The following is a 16,628-nucleotide window of genomic DNA, read 5'->3' on the forward strand; positions in this document are numbered from 1 at the left end:
GGGAGGTCTAGCCGAGCCGCGGGATGAGCGCCCCCTCCGCAGTCATGCCTGCGGCAGGTCCGGTCGTCCGCGGCTCCGGTGGACCTCCCGCAGGCATGACTGCGGCAGGTCCACCGGCCCAGCCTGCCGCCCCCTAGATTTGGCTGCCCTAGGCACCAGCTTGGTTTGCTGGTGCCTAGAGCCGCCCCTGCTCAGGCCCTAATGGCCTATTCTAGAAGGGTGAGATTCTTACACCCTGTCTAGCTCCTGCATGCTGGGCGGAGGAAGCCCTACAATCCCTGGATCTGAACAGGAGAGAATATCCCCAGTGCATGAATTTAGTAAGACAGCCTCAGGCTGTTATATGAGAGCCCCTTCACAAGGTCCTGACAGACGGCAGGAGGCTAGGGATGGGAGGGGCATGTCACGGGTGGACCTGCAGCATGCAGCACTGCAGAAATTCTGGATGACACTGGTGCCCATAGGCAGCTGTGGGCAGGCTGCTGTATCTTAAACATTCCTCCAGGACCATGTCCACCCCCAGAAAAATCTGGAATAGAGTGGGTGCAAAGGTGGCTTACCATCACCGTGGTCCCCCCCCTTTCCCTAGGCTGCGAGCTATATGCTGTGGCTCTATGGGATGCAACTCAGTATCTCCCTCGAAGTCTCTATGCTGAAAAAACTTTCATTCATTGACTTCAGTGGGAGTTCTGCCTGCATAGGGAATACCAGACAAAGCCTGAAAAGACCAACACTAGAAAGAAAACACACATCCCATCTTCCTAGCAAGAGGTGTTTTGATAGTAGCTGGTTGGTCAAGAGGTTTAAGGTCCTGATTCTTATCCACACTAGTAATAGTATGATGCAAATCCTTACCACAATACTAGTTCCATTGCTTTAAATGGGTGCAGGATTGGGCCCTAAATGAGAAAAGTCACAACACAGGTTTACCATGCTAGTTGAGGGGATCTTTCTTGAAGGACATGAAGATGACATCTTAGAAAAGGTCAAAATCAGCATTCCAAGGATTTCTTTATATTGTCTAGTTCCTATCTTTGTGCAGTCATACCCATTGCTTCAGGACCCAATACATGCATTTAGTTCTGACTTTTTGTAACTCAATGGATGTCTGATTAAAATGTTTTGCATTAACATTGTATATATTCATAGAATAGAATCATTAATTAAAATAATAAGCACCTTTGTGCCATTTTAAAAATCATTATGCTATTTCACAAGTTATTTTTCTTCTTTTAAATATACAATTGCAGTAAATTAAATGATTTCTCTTAGGACAAAGTAACTGCTTGTGTGAAACTAATGCTACTGAAAAGTGATGGTTGAAATAGGCTCTCAACACTTCTAAATTTCAATCTCTGTAATAAGAAAATGAAAATAATACTATAGTAAACTTAAAGGGACCCAGTCAACTTAAAAATCCATCTGAAAATATTTGTCTATTGTAGTTTCAAACAATACTTAAGGTTATTATAACAAAGATCAGAGGAAAAATATTGTCCTCTTATTTACTTTGTTCATTTGACTGCACTTAGAGGAAACAGTAACACTAACTGCACACAATCTAGTCAATTACTGCATCTTCCCTGTTTATGTGGGTCTTTCACTCAAACACAAGGAAAAAAAACCCCACAAAAAACAAGAAAATGTTATTGTAAAACCACAAAAATTTGCAGGAGACCTCAGAAGCATGTGCAATGAACAGACTTTAAACCTCTTCTTCTTTAAAATTGATTACTTCAAGTTGACAGCATCCCTTTAACTGCTGAAGTTTCGACAGTTCTAGTGTTTCCCTCAATATTTATAAATTAAAAGATTTATGTCTGTTTCATGAAGGTTTTGAAGAAACAACTTATCTTCTAATAGGCAACAGTTTCAAAAGTAGTGCGTTAAATATTTAAATACGTTTTTTTTCTAACATATTAACTGTAACATCTTATCCTAAGGCTGGAGTAGTCTTTGAAATATAGAACCATTTTCTTGAGCATTTAAAATATTTCAGTGTTCACCTACTGTGCAAAGTATTAATAGGAAAGGGCAAGCAAAGTCACATCTGAGCCAAACCTTAACCCAAACCACAAAATGAAAAAAAACCAAAACCAGGGCCGCCCAGAGGATTCCGGGGGCCCGGGGTCTTGGGCAGCAGGCCCCCGCTTCGGGGGTAAGTCGGCGGCGGGGGGGGTCCTTCCATTCCGGGACCCGCCACCAAAGTGCCCCAAAGACCCACGGTGGGGACCCCCCGCCGCCGAATTACCGTCGAAGCGGGACCCGCCACCGAAGTGCAGCCCCCGCCACCGCCGCCGAAGTGCAGTCCCCACCGCAGGTCTTCGGGGCACTTCGGCGGCGGGTCCCGGAACGGAAGCACCCCCCCGCCACCCAATTACCGCCGAAGACCCGGCTGCACTCCGGCGGCGGGTTCCACTTCAGCGGTAATTGGGCAGCGGGGGGGTCCTTCTGTCCCGGAGAGGAAGGACCCCCCACCAGCGAAGACCAGGAGTGAAGAAGCTCCGGGGGCCGGGCCCCGCGAGAGTTTTCCGGGGCCCCCGGAGCGAGTGAAGGACCCCGCTCCAGGGGCCTCGAAAAACTCTCGTGGGGGCCCCTGCAGGGCCCGGGGCCTGGGGCAAATTGCCCCACTTGCCCCCCCCCGGGCGGCCCTGAACAAAACAAAACAAAAAAAACACCAAACTGTTTTGATTCTGAACCAAGTTTTGACTTCAATTTTTTCAACCCAATTTCCTCCCTAATTTCTAGTTTCAATTGAAACTGGGAACCAGGAAGTAGGTTTTGTATGAGAACATCATTTGCTGAGATTTCAAGGCCTAAGAACTTGGTATGTGTTTAAGAACCAGTGATAACTTTCAGACTGGTATAAACTTTTGAAAAGCATCAAATTATGCCTCAAACCTAAAATTTGCCTCCCCTTTAGCAGAAAATTAATATTAAATATCAGAATCGATTTTCAATTACTCTATTGAAAAAAACACAGGAAATTTAGCAATCCTACTAGGCCATCACAAAAGTGGGTGAAATCACCCTGTTTGTGTATGTGGGGAACTGATGTGCTGTTTCAGTTGAGACAAGAGAAATAAGATATTGATGAAGAATGGAGGGAGAGGAAGAACAATGCTGACCCAACCTTTTAGCTAAGGAGCTTTCCCTTACCCTTCTCTCCAGTGAAGGCTAGGTTCTTCATGAGCAGGGTGCAGGATACACTGTTCACAGTATATCTGATTACAAAAACATTTCTGGAACAAATGGTCATTGGCAATGCAGTAAAATCCCCAATTTGAAGAACCTAAGGTTTGCTAAAAAATAATATTATAAAAGGGAAATATTAATGAGATTTTTCATTTTTTTCTACTTGTCCCCACTCTCCCAGAGAGATGAGATGCTCTGTGGCTTCTGTTATTTTACAGCACAGAGCAGATGTACTTTCTACATACCAACTCTTTGTACAAAAGTTTGAGAATGTAAAAAAAAAAAAAAAATTACAGCTCTAGTAACCTAGTCTTTTTCAGGCTTCATTGTAACTGTGACTTGCTCTTGTAATTCTCTGAACTTCCAGGGAGGGGGGAAAACTTCCCCACCCCAATGACCCAAGCTGAAATGGGACACTCAGGCAACACCTCTTCTTAAGGATGTAAGTGATCACGATTTCAAGCCATCTTCTGTTGGGACAACTTCCAGGATGATTTGCAATGTTTCAGTTACCCTGTCTGCAAAGATAAAAGTAAAAAAACTGGAGATATGTGGGAAGCAATCAAGGAAGATTTTCCTAGAAGAGCCGTTCAGCTCACCAATGTTATGTGTTCATAAGTATTTAGATGTACCAGTCATAGCATCATAAAATGTCTCATTTAAAGAGCCCTACAACTGTGTTCCCTTTCTAACCACATTTTGCTCAGCTCCATGCCAAAAAGGGACAATTACTAGGTATAGAAGGGTTCTTATTTGTTGGAGAGACTTCTATTTAGACATTATCTCTAGAGCAGGGCCGCCCAGAGGATTCCGGGGCCCCTGTCTTGCGGGGGGGTCTTCTGTTCCGGGACGCCTGCCCGCCAGAAGAGACGGCCGGCGCCCCCCCAGCCCCGCAGCGACGCGCCGCGCTGCGCCGGTGCCCGGGGCGGGCGCGCGGGGGCGCGGGGGGGCCCAGGCGGGTCGCGGGGCACTGGTCCCGGTCCGGAAGGGAAGCGCCTCGCGCCGCCCCGACCGCCGGCCGCCGGCGCGCGGCAGCGCCCCCGCTTCGCCCCGCCCCCGGCCCCTCCCACACCGGAGTCTCTCGCGCCCGCGGGCAGCCGCAGCGCGGGGCCGCCGCCTGAGCCGCCTCAGGGCGCCGCGTGCGGGGGGAGGGGGCGGGGGAGGGGGAGGGAGGGAGCCCCGAGCTCAGCCCAGAGCCCCCAGCCCCCCCGCCCCCCCCCCTCCCGCGCGGCGCGGGGCGGGGGCCGCCGCGGGGGAGCGGGCGGCGCAGGCGGGCTGGAGGGAGGGAGAGGGCGGGAGAGAGAGGCCCGGGGAGAGCCCCCCCCCGGGGGGCCGGGGGCCCCCGGGGCCCGGGGGCCCCCTGCTCTAGAGAGTTAATTCTCTACACAGTTGTTCAGCTCAAAACAAACAAACAATGTTAATGTTGCAATAAAGGCCCAAATATGCTGAACGATGCACCCATATTCTGTGTCAGAATCCGCTTGACCAAAATAAACTCTGCACTGTAATGCCTCTGTACTGGTTTAAACACGTTACAAGTTAGAAACAATTTCATATTCTCCTTTGTGACTTTTGCTATTATTAAAAGAGAAGAGTCAGGGATTAGTGGGGTTTGTCCTTTGGGTGGTTTGCCTGTTTATGTTGATTCATAGGCAGGCACCAATCATATAAATATTGAATACCAAGGAAAGATTCACTTCTTCTTCAAAGTTCATCTTAAACTAAAAGGCATCCTTGCCACTCGAGGGCCTGATTCTCCACTGCCCAGCACCTTGTGTAGTCATTGACACCAGTGCAAAGTGAGAGCAATATGGGGGGGTAAAACACTACCATTCTGATTTGTTAGTGTTTTATACTCACCCTGCATTGGTAAATGATACAAGGTGCAAGACAATGGAGAATCTCTCTCTATGTGGCTCTTCTTCTCTGCCCTTCTATTTGGGGGGAAGAGGTTGAATACAATATTTAAGGTGAGGAGTTTTTTCTGAAGAAATACTTTGCATTGTAGTCTGGAATATGGAAGTGAGAAGCTGCAAGTACTAAAACACCCATGGTACTTGTGTGCTTTAAGTAGTGGCTAGAGATATTGGGCCTGATTCTCATTTACACTAAGACCTTCTTTATACCACTCTGGCACCACAAGGTATATTTGTATCCATTGTAAAGCCCTTTTTCTGCTTCCAGGGCAGTTTAAAGGACACTCAGCATAAATGAAAGTCAGGCTCATTGGCATCTGGACCTCCTTCATAGGAGCTCGGAGTTGTTATCTATAACCACAGAGTAAAGACTGGGAATGGAAAAGAAACCTCTCAGTAAAAGCAGTGATTTACTGGACATGTAGATGACAGGACCAGGGACCTGCTGCTGCTCTCTAGCATAAAGCGGAGATGAGTTCCTGTGGAGCCCAACCTCATTAACTCAACAAGGAGAGCGGCACTGAACGTATCATGCTACACCTTGAATGGGCAAGTGGCACCCTCTGATGTCTGGAAATAGCCATTAAAGAAATGGATGGATTTTATATGTATAGCATATCTCTACCCTGATATGGGCTCAGCCCTCAACATTCAGAGCCACTGCTTAATTTTAAACTCCTCAAAGGTTGGGGGATGCTTAGCCCATTATAAAGAGACAGGTCACTGGTAAACATGGATCCAGATTTAGGGCTGTGTAACACCCCCAAATTCATGTGTTTTGGCTCAGGTCCACCTCTGATCTCTGTTACATTCTTTTCATTATTGATCTACTTTTGTAGGGTGCTGCTTTGCTTGGATCTTTGGTTTCAAGTTAATTCTGTAAAAGGTGAGAAAACAGCCAGGTGCAAATATGATTTGCCCGAGCACATTGGGTTTAACTGTCTCACAGGTGTCTAATACTAGTGAAATATTAACCACCTGGTGCAATATTAAAAGCCATTTGGGAGTGAGTGAGTGAGAGAGAGAGAGAGAGAGAGAGTATGGGGGTGTGAACTCAAATATCTCTCTGGCTACCTGCATTGGCCAAGCATATTAACGTCACAGTAAGTGAAGTTATTTTTATGAAATATGGTAACTTGATAAATAAGATGAATGCTCATGTTGCAGTCTATGTGGGAGATCAGCTAAATGCATTATTCAGATCTCAGAGAAGCATCCTAAATAGACTTATCCTGAAACAGTACATGTGAAAAATGCTCTTTGGTCTCTACAGTGCAGACTATCAACTCCTGCAAAGTAATATCATTTTTAAAAAATGACTCCAGGGATATTTCTCACTGCCTACTCTGAAACAAAGCTGTTTATTTAATGAGTGGGTTATCACCTCCTCCCCACCTCAAAACTGTCAGCATCAGTTTTCTCTAACTACTATTGTTACTATAGGAATAACACAGGGAAACTGAACAAGCTGTTTCCCCCATATTGACAGGTGCCTGATGCTTTCCCCTCTGAGCCAGTAGTGTGTGTCTGTATATGTTACACAGGCATCTGGCTTGATTTCCTGCATGAGGATCCGGTGTTCTCCAAAGGGCTAGAAGAATCAGCCACACTGTCACAGCTGGTAGAAAAGGCTTAATGTATATCCAATCTCTCCTAAAGAGAATATTTTCCTTTCACCTGAGTAATGTAGTTCAACACTGGCATCCTGTGGCCACAGAGTTTCAAGTAACTATGTTGCAAATCCTCAGGGCTTCTCACCAGAAAATGCAAACAAATATTGTTGATTTATTAAGAAAATATTTTCTAGTTCCGAAACGTCAAGCCAAAGAAATCATAAACTAATGTGGACATCTCCTACTCAGAATAGGTCTGGTTAATTGCTGCTGGGAGGCACAAACTGGCCTGGCATTGGCAGAAGTACATGCTGCATGCACACAAGGCTCTTGTGCTACTTTATTAGGACAAGCTCATTTTAAAGGTCCAGTAAAGCCCAGTGGTGTGGAGTTGGGGAGAGCCCTAGATTTTTTATTTTAATGAACTGTAGTGGGAAAGCCAACTTCTATTGAAATCACTGGCTTTTGCAAAGTGTCTGCAGCATAAGGCAAGCTTTTCACCCAATTTTGTTTAACAAATTACCCACCATTTCTCAAATCTCTTAGGAGATCTTGCCTATATGTCTGTCTGCACTGAAAACTGTCTCGTGATAAAACCTCACAAAATAGGGCTGAGTAACAAAAATACAGAAGTGGGACAGCTTTTTTTTTTAATTAACTGTACTGTTTTTTCCTCTCTAATCAAAAGAACTTCAGACAGCTCTTCACTAACACATCAAAAGTTTCACAAGTTTTTGAAAAAAATTCCATAAATAGTATATAAACAATTTTCCTCAATTAAATTCAGATGTAAAAAAAAATTACAGCTAAGTTACTTCAGGAAAATATGTTGGAAGTCATTCGCAGAAAAGATGTAAACAACCATGATGACAATATATCAACTATAGAGAATTTTATCTCATAACTTTGCTTTTTAATAACCTTTAAGAATCACGTCACCATCTAGGATCCGTTTTAATGAAGGATTTGATTCCAGCATGCCTTACTTGAAACAAAGTCCTATGGCGGCCAATAGGTGTTTGGTTTGAGTAGCGAGTGCAGAATCAGGCCTACATTCAGGCAGGGGCGGTGCTAGCTTTTTTGCCGCCCCAAGCACAAGTCAGGCAGCCTTTGGCGGTGCGCCTGCGGGAGGTCCACCGGTCCCACGGTTTCAGCGTACCCACCGCCAAATTGCCACCGAATCCGTGGGACCGGCGGACCTCCTGCAGGTGAGCCGCTGAAGGCTGCCTAACTGCCACCCTCACAGGGACCGGCAGCAGGGCGCCTCCCGCGGCTTGTGACTCCAGGCACGTACTTGGAGCGCTGGTGCCTGGAGCCACCGCTGCATTCAGGACAATGTTTTAGTTGTCAGAAGCTGTTGTCCTCTCAAGGAAACATTTAATCTATTAGAACAGGCAAATGACTGTAGGAAGGCGGCCAGTAACTTAACTGGGATCAGATACCTGTGTGGTGGGTGTACAAGGGTTCAGTAATCTGAAATGTCTCGTTTAAAAAACGCTTGTCTGTCTGATTGGTTTAAAGAATGAGTTTGCTGCAGACATGGCCATTTAATTAGCTGGAGTTTAGTTTAACTGGTGGAACAATGGTTACAGCACTTGAGTGAAAAGCAAGTAGCTCTGCTGTCCCTGGAACAGAGTGGTGACAAGAATCAAAAGGACTTTCCCATTTGGGGATTATCACCTGTGGCTGACCCTTTAAAGGGAGTTGGGTCTCAGCCCCATCTGTGACATACTTAACTTGCCACCCTAGGGGAAAATGGGTCATATGACTCAATCAGGCCTCTGGACTAGATAAGGGAGAAGCCTGGAAAGAAGCCAGCCTTGGGAGTTGCTGCTCATTAGAGGGACTAAGAGGGAGAAATGGGAAAGAGCCTGGGAAGAGCTGAAAGCTGAGGTATGTCAAGTTGTATGAGTTATTAAAATTGGACCGGACGATAAGAAAGAAGGGGCTGGACACAGTTTGAAATTGGCAAGACGACTCTGGCTTGGTGTTTATGTTTGTACTTGTATAGCCTGGAAAGGGTGGCATTTTTGTTAATTACTTAGCTGGAGGGCCAAATCACGGCAGCAGCCAAACTGGCCTGTGGAGTTTGAGAAGTATTAACAAGGGGGAACTGAGGCACGATGATAAGGGCCACCCCATGCTATGAGAGAGTGGTTTGGAAATGGAAACCCCATTAGAGGGATCAACAGAAGTTCGGAGAGAGAGGGAAGAGTCGCACATTAATGTGGACTTACCTAAGAGCCTTCTGAACCATCTTGGCTTCTTGTCCCATATGATAAAGAGGTAGTAGGCGGGGACACCAGTCAGGGTTATTGCAAAGCCTATTCCTGTATTGACAGGATCAGAGTAAAGTGACAGTGCAACCATGAAGAGGCAAGTGAAGGAAAACAAAGCTGGAATAAATAGCGGCACCTGAAACACAGGCCAAAAAAAAACAACATTACTTTCCACTGACCTTGGTTATTGAATGACACTGGTATTTAATGTTCCATGAAATGTAAATTGGATAAAACACAGCAGCACACTATGGTTCTGCAGAAATACTGGTCTTTTGGAACATGCATTTGAAATGTGAGTAACTAAAGAATATAAATTAAATACAGTGTTATGCAGTAAGTTCTACAGCAGTCTCTTAATTACACACTAAAACACCACAGCACTTTACATCCTTTAAAACGTAAGGGTCGTAAATATGCTGCATTACAAAAGTCCTTTCTCTAGCCCTCTATTAGACAAGCAGCACTAACTATAGTAAAGATTTCCTCTTTGATAATTACCTATTACACTCGATTTTAAAATAAAGCAAAGCGCTCAAGTCGCCAGCTTCCTTTTAAAATCATTAAGTACATACTGATATCCATCCTAAGGTACAAAACAAAATCTGGCTGGAGGAGCACAAGTTAATTGTCATTTGACCACAGATAAATGATATTTGATAGCATTAAGTAACTGACAGGTACTGAAGAAGTATTGTGCTTCTGACAGTATGACTGATTATGTTATCAGTGTTATTCTGAAAACAGAAAAAATATTAATTAATTCTCTCAACTTTCGAGGGTGATGCTGTAAACTGTCTTTTCACCTCTTTGAAGGAGGTGCCTGATGGTGCTGCTAACTAGATGCTTGGTGTAATGGAGAATTCTCAAGAGATGATCCTCTTGCCTTTAGACATTACCAATTCTTTATTGTACCCTGTCAAAGTGTTGTGAAATCAGAGACATGTGCTAAGCTGCTGCCCTTCATTTATATGCCTAAAAGAATGCAACAAAGCAAATTATTTTCTAAGTTAAGTTTCTTCCCCATATTTAAATATGGATAGATTTTTGCTACTCTTACTCAGGCTAAGTAGTATCTTGCTATACAAGTAACCTCACTGGGAATATTCACATAGTAAGGTACTACTTAATATAAATAAGAATGGCAGAATCAAGGCCAAATAATTGCTAGGCCAGATTGAACAATTTTTCTGGGTGCAATTTAGTGCTCAAAAATAACTGTGCCTGAAATTGTGGGCACAAATATCAGTAATTTAATATCTAATGACCTGTTTGTACCTGAAATTGGTGATTAATGCCAAATAAGGCTCTGCAGAGAGATTAGGAAAAAAAAATAAAAAAATACCCCCTTGATGTCTAATTACCAGTTTTTGTTCCTGACATTAATGCTGGTTGCAGAAATGTGGATGATGTTGTTTGGGCCTGCAAAACAGAGGCCAGATTGAGGCCCAGCTGCACTGCCCCCCAAATACTGGCAGTTTGAAAGATACACCGTAGTGTACAATTAGGAGGCATCTTCACATACTTTGTTAGATTACAGACCAGTCAGAACCTACTCCCTTACTTCCTCAACACGGTGTGAGTGTGAGCAAAATTGATCAAACACCTTCACTTTCACACATGAACCTAAATATAAATATACATCTGCTTCTCCCCAAACCCCATCCACAGTGAACAAGAAAAACTTCTTCTCTGGAGAGAAACCTGGCTAGATTAATATTTTTGCTCTTCATCAGAGATCTTGTAGAGAAACAAGCTGGGAATTCTAAAGTTAAACATTTAAACTACAGTAAAAGAATCAGTTCTGTTAACATCGGTTGCCTGCAAGCAGTTAACATTTTACTCCAGAACATCTATTCCCTTATCATCAGGCTGTGGACTAGGGGAGGGTTAAGTACAGGGAGAGAGACTTGTGTAAAAACAGTCAGATTGCTGAAGTTACCTTGAATGGACGAGGCATATCAGGACGTTTATATCTGAGATAAATCAGCCCAATAACTACCAGTCCAATAAAAAGCCACCTGGCAAAACTGAGGAAGTTCAGAAGGCTGTACAGATCCCCAGTGAAGAGCATTATCATTGTTAGAGGGTGCTGCAAAAGAAATTCAGAGCATAAGAGATTTAATTTATTTATATCATCTTGTATTTACAGTACGACTTTCGTCCCATAATCAATCACAAACTGTGCACATACTGCACCTCTGAAATGCAACCACCTCTCGAGAGAAGAACAGCAGCTAATTGTCACACAGAAGGATGTACACAGCAGGGGAAATTTTGGTTAACACCAGGCCAAACTCCTACCCTTATGAGAAGTGTCCTGAGATCTTTAATCTCTACATAGAGCACACAGGAACTCAGGTTATGTCTAAACTAGACTTTTGCACTTTGGCAATCAATTAAACTTGCAGTTCCTAACATGTTTGTAAAGACGTGTGTGGAAACTCCACACACATTTGTTCTAGGCTACAAACTTCAACCAGAGGGATCAGCTTAGGTTAAAGAATAAACATCTATAGCCTGGATCAAATGGCTGGGGATTGTCCACACTCGCTTTTACAAGCATGTTAAGTATCACAATAACACAAGGTAAAAATGTCTAGTGAAAACCAGCTCTCAGTTTTTATGGTCTAATTCAAAAGGCACAGCCAATTTGTACTTTTTGGAATGAAGGGCTAGGTCAACCTTGCTACAGGCTGTGTGTTCACTGCCAAACAAAACAAGTGAAAAATCCTAGTGGAGACAGGCTGTGTAGTTTTTACTGAGATGTAGCAGGGCAAGGTCAACCCTGGGTGGGAGGTGGGGGCATGCAGGGCTGGCCTCGCCTAGCTAAATTGTGATAAAAATTACCACTACCTTGTCTCCACTAGGATTTTACAGTGAGAGAATTAACTTGTGTTAGTTTTTTCCACTGAAAAACAAAACACACAGATTTTTGGCAGAAAAACCTACCTGGGATTTGGACAGGGAATGTAAATATTTCAAACACGGGGCTTACCCCACTGAGCACTCCCCTTTGACTTCCAGTCCATTATGATTGCCACAGTGCCCCAAATGTGCTAGTTTTTTTTTTGTTTTTTTTTTTACAAATAAAAGATACAGGATAAAATCCTCACCCCATTGGAATCAATGGGAATTCGGCCTTTGACTTCAATGGGGCCAGGATTTCACCCATAGACCCTGACCCCTTAAAATCTAACTTTAAGCATGGTGCTGCAATGCAGGGCAATCAATGGTGGAGGACAGAAATGGGGTAAGACACAAAGAAGGCTACAAATAGGATCACATGGTTATTTAGGCTTGTTATATGCCCATCTTGATATTAAGAGTTCTCCTAGCCACAAATAAGCAGGCATGTAATAAGCAATATCTTCCTTTCTTCACTTTGTGTTCTGAGCCTTGAGCATTGAATGTGCTCACTTTCCTTCTCTCCCCCAAACAAGCTCAGCCCTCTGCATCACACACAACAGGAAAACGCAGAGATGCTCAGGGTCAGGGCAGGAAATATCTTCGTAACAACTGCACTTATATCTCAGATGGCATGAACAATAGGAAAGACTGCATAAAAGCCATCTTCATATAGAAGCATACTGCTTCTAGAAGGAAAAGTAGTGTATGTAACTGCTACTAGCACAATAAACGAGAACTCAGGAAAGCTGCACTGTGCCATGTGCTAAACAGAAATGTAAGTCACAAAAGAGTCAATAAAATATAAAGCAAAACAAATGGAATAGTGCAGGGTAAAACAAATACATTAAAACATTCTCCCCCCCTACCCCCAATTAGGGAATCCAATGTTCAAACTTGGGCACCTAAATTTAGATGAACAAATTTAAAATTAAACATTTAGTGTATGGCTACACTGCAATTGGATGTGTGATTGCAGCACACAGAGACATACCTGAGCTAGCTTTAATCTCGCTAGTGCAGGTACCAACAACAGTGAAACTGTGGCAGCATGGGAGCCAGCACAATATGTACCCAGCCTCGCTAGCAGGCTTGTAATCAGGTAGCTAGCCCATCCTACTGAGCTCCATTGCTTTTAGCACTTGTGCTAGCTAGACTAAAGTTAGCTTGAGTATGTCACCACATGCTATAACCACACCTGTGTCTGATACGTGCCATCCAAAGTAAGTATTTAGGCACCTATTGTAAGTGTTGATTTAGGTCCAAATCTTGCAATCTGATCGGATCAGCAGACTCCCTACACCAACATGGAGCCCCACTCAGATCAGTGGGACTGCACATGCATACACGGGTCAAGCCATCTGAAGCAGGGCCATTGGTTCCTCAGGGCCTATGCCAAGAGGTGCTGAATTGCCACAATCCCCACAGAAGATGAGCCCTAAATGGAAATTTATTTACAAATATAACATTAGGCAACTGAGTTTGAAAATTAGGGCCTGAGTTACTGCTCTTCTTTTTTCCTAATGCTTTAGCTGTGAGTCTGTCTTAGGAATTGGTAACTGGCCCATCACCTTGTGCTTTTCCTTTCTTCTCATAGCCCTTTCACAGTTGTTTCTGTTACCCATCTTTTCAGACACGTTCTCACAAAGATTAAAAACCAATCACTGCACTACTCAGGGCTCCCCTCTCCTACATTACCTTTGTGTATCATTGTTTGCATTTTTCACATTAGGGTGCTCTCAAACACTACTGTTTAGCTACGCTTCCAATTAAGTGAATTTGAGTTTTATTTCTCTACTTCCTTTTCTATGAGAATTAATGTCACTGAAAGGACCCAACTAATCACTTTCTTTCAACCTTCCAAATCCTTAGAAATAAAGTGTAATGAGACAGGATTTAGGTAGTAGCCTCTGAGAGTTAAGTGCTACCATCAGAAACACAGAGGAGGCGGCACTAGAATAGATCTCTTCAGTGCCTACATTCCTCTGCCCCTCACCAAACCCCAAAATATAAATAAATAAATAAATAAATAATAAAAGATTCCAGCAGTGCCCAAGTACTGCTTGAATCCTCCCATGCAAGCCTGTAATACACAATCTTGCGCAGGAACATTTGTTTATATGATTTACCAAAACAATGACAGCTGGCAGAGGAGTGTGCTTGCGGACATGAATCATGGAGAGAATTTCTGGAAGGTGACCCTCACGGGATGCAACGTAGAACATCCTGGTGGGAAGTAAATGCAGACAGACTTTAAATACACTCATTACAAAGAGAAGTCAAAGCAGCTCACTAGAGATGCAGAACACATTCAGTTATCCTCAGCAGCTCTAATTTTTATTGAAGACATTCAGATTATAAAAGATGTCAGAAGCCGATACTCAGAAATCAAAGCAAAAGACATATAACCATTTCCCATCCCGACATTCAGTCTTTACAAGCAGTTAATATTAGTGTTTTCCCACATTTACCTTATCTCATAGAAATAAAGCATCAATCCATTAGGTATTACATTAAAAGGGATTATTTTTAAAGCAATTCACAGGGTTTTAGCTATGTGATGCCAAACATGATAAAAGTCAAAGACTATTGCAGTCAACCTGTCCTGATATTTAAAGGAATTAATCCTGGTTTCATTTGTCCTTCTTGGTTTTGAATCATTCCTTAATTAGTTCAAAAAAAGAACTAGATAAGTTCATGGAGGATAGGTCCATCAATGGCTATTAGCCAGGATGGGCAGGGATGGTTTCCCTAGCCTCTGTTTGCCAGAAGCTGGGAATGGGCGACGGAATGGATCACTTTATGATTACCTGTTCTGTTCATTCTCTTTGGGGTATCTGGCAATTGGCCACTGTTGGAAGACAGGAACCTGGGCTAGATGGACCTTTGGTCTGACCCAATATGGCCATTTTTGTGTTCTGACTCACCTCCCCCACCCACTCCAGTAATTCCTGGATCTTCTCACCTGGAAACTGCAAAGATACCACCATTCATAGAGCCAAAGCAGGAAAGGGCGACAAATATTGGAACGGCTAATGAAAAATTTCCCATTAATCGTTCAGCAAAGGTCTGGTAAAAGAAAGCAACATGAATTAACAGAAAAAAATAAGAGTTTCTACAAGATCCCATTCTATAACTTTCTGTGACATTGAACTGCACATTTGTCATTTTCTCTTCGCTAGTGGGATAAGTAGACACACTGAAATAAGGCTCTGCTGGCTGAATAAAGCGCTACCTACTGTATATGAGTGGGAGACAAGGCAAGTGTCTCCCACTCATACTCAGTAGGTAGCGCTTTATTCAGACAGCAGAGCCTTATTTCAGTGTGGCTACTTATCAATTAAGGTACTACTTCATGGAAGAGGGGTAGAATCTGCCCCTATATATTTGTTTTAAATACCGTCAGCTGTCGACTATTCATTTACATTCTATGAAGGAGAATCTGTCTAATCCACATTTGTCATACATATACAAACATTCCTAATATTTTGTACAATGATCACCATACTGAGCTTCTGTCATCCTATAGTCTATGCACCCAGTCATATCTCACGCTCCTAGGTCATTACCATAAGAATTTTGTTTCTTATCCTCATGGTTTGAAGGCGCACACAGGTGCTGCCCATGATAATCTGTGGTCCCACAAAATATTCTGGTGCTAGATTTTATACGTTACAGAATTAGTCACTTGAAAACAGGGTGTTCAGATTCTCCTATTGAAAAAATCCTTAGCTGTATCAATATTGGTATGTGGATTTACACTTGTTTATTGCAAAACCGATGCCACAAAAATAATTGACACCACCATAGTTCAGCAAAACACTTAAACACGTACTTAACCTTAAGCACGCACTTAAGTCCCAACAACTCTAAAAAGTCAGCTGAATAGATATGGGCTAATGCTATGCATAAGTTTAAATTCATCCCTATGCATCAATAAGGAACCCAATAAAAGGCAATGAGACTTAAGCCCATGTTTAAGTGCTTTCCTAAATTGGGGCCCTATAAGGGTGTTTTTGTGTAGCTTCATTGTAAGTTTCCCACTTTTTTTATTCTTATTTTCAGGGGGAAATGACCAACTTTAACAGCAGCTTTAACTGTAGCCAGATCTATACATTTGTATTTTTCCTCCATAACTTACCACTGCCACGGCCTTTGAATTTAGCAGTTCCTCAGGGCTGATTGTAGTGAAATAAGCCACATTTGTTAACACATAGCCAACTGTGACAATAACCATTGAAACACATATTGCGAGCGGTATGTTTCTGGAATACACAAAGAAGCTCATTAGTTGCAATCTGCTAGTCATTCCCTGAAAATGAAGCAAATAAGAACATGAGAAAAAGCCATTTGGTCTTTGTCCTTTGTATCCCTAGATCTATGAGTGGCATGAACAGATAAGCAGTTGGTGTTCTAAAAAACTATAACTAGAAGCTACACGTAAAAAAAAAGAAGAAGAAAAATTTACGTTCCATGTCTCTAATTTGAGTCAGCTATTCAAATAATACATAGTCAGGCATATTCTGCCCCTCAGTCAGGCATATGCAACAGTGCCCTCAAAAAGCTCTACCATGTGCCAACTGACATTCACACCGAGGACTGGAATTTATGGAGATAACTGAAGATTGAGTTTGCCTCAGAAATAGTAGCAATAAGCATATAAAACCTTGCTATTTTATCAATATGGGAGGAGAAGGAAGAACATGTTAATAAATAAT

At 43.0% G+C, this 16,628-nt stretch overlaps 1 protein-coding gene across 1 annotated transcript in view; it reads right to left on the bottom strand.

The window, feature by feature from the left end:
- Window positions 1-2,713: 2,713 nt before the first annotated feature.
- SLC7A11 (solute carrier family 7 member 11) overlaps window positions 2,714-16,628 on the bottom strand; it is a 75,107-nt gene continuing 61,192 nt past the window's right edge. The window contains exons 7-12 of the mRNA XM_039540630.1: window positions 16,052-16,175; window positions 14,876-14,979; window positions 14,040-14,136; window positions 10,946-11,095; window positions 8,962-9,139; window positions 2,714-3,713 (exon numbers count right to left, since the gene is read on the bottom strand). Coding sequence (XP_039396564.1) covers window positions 3,646-3,713; window positions 8,962-9,139; window positions 10,946-11,095; window positions 14,040-14,136; window positions 14,876-14,979; window positions 16,052-16,175 — 721 coding nt within the window. The 3' untranslated portion in view covers window positions 2,714-3,645. The remainder of the gene's footprint in view (window positions 3,714-8,961; window positions 9,140-10,945; window positions 11,096-14,039; window positions 14,137-14,875; window positions 14,980-16,051; window positions 16,176-16,628) is intronic.

The sequence above is a fragment of the Mauremys reevesii genome, linkage group 5 (assembly GCF_016161935.1).
Source record: "Mauremys reevesii isolate NIE-2019 linkage group 5, ASM1616193v1, whole genome shotgun sequence".
NCBI lineage: Eukaryota > Metazoa > Chordata > Testudines > Geoemydidae > Mauremys > Mauremys reevesii.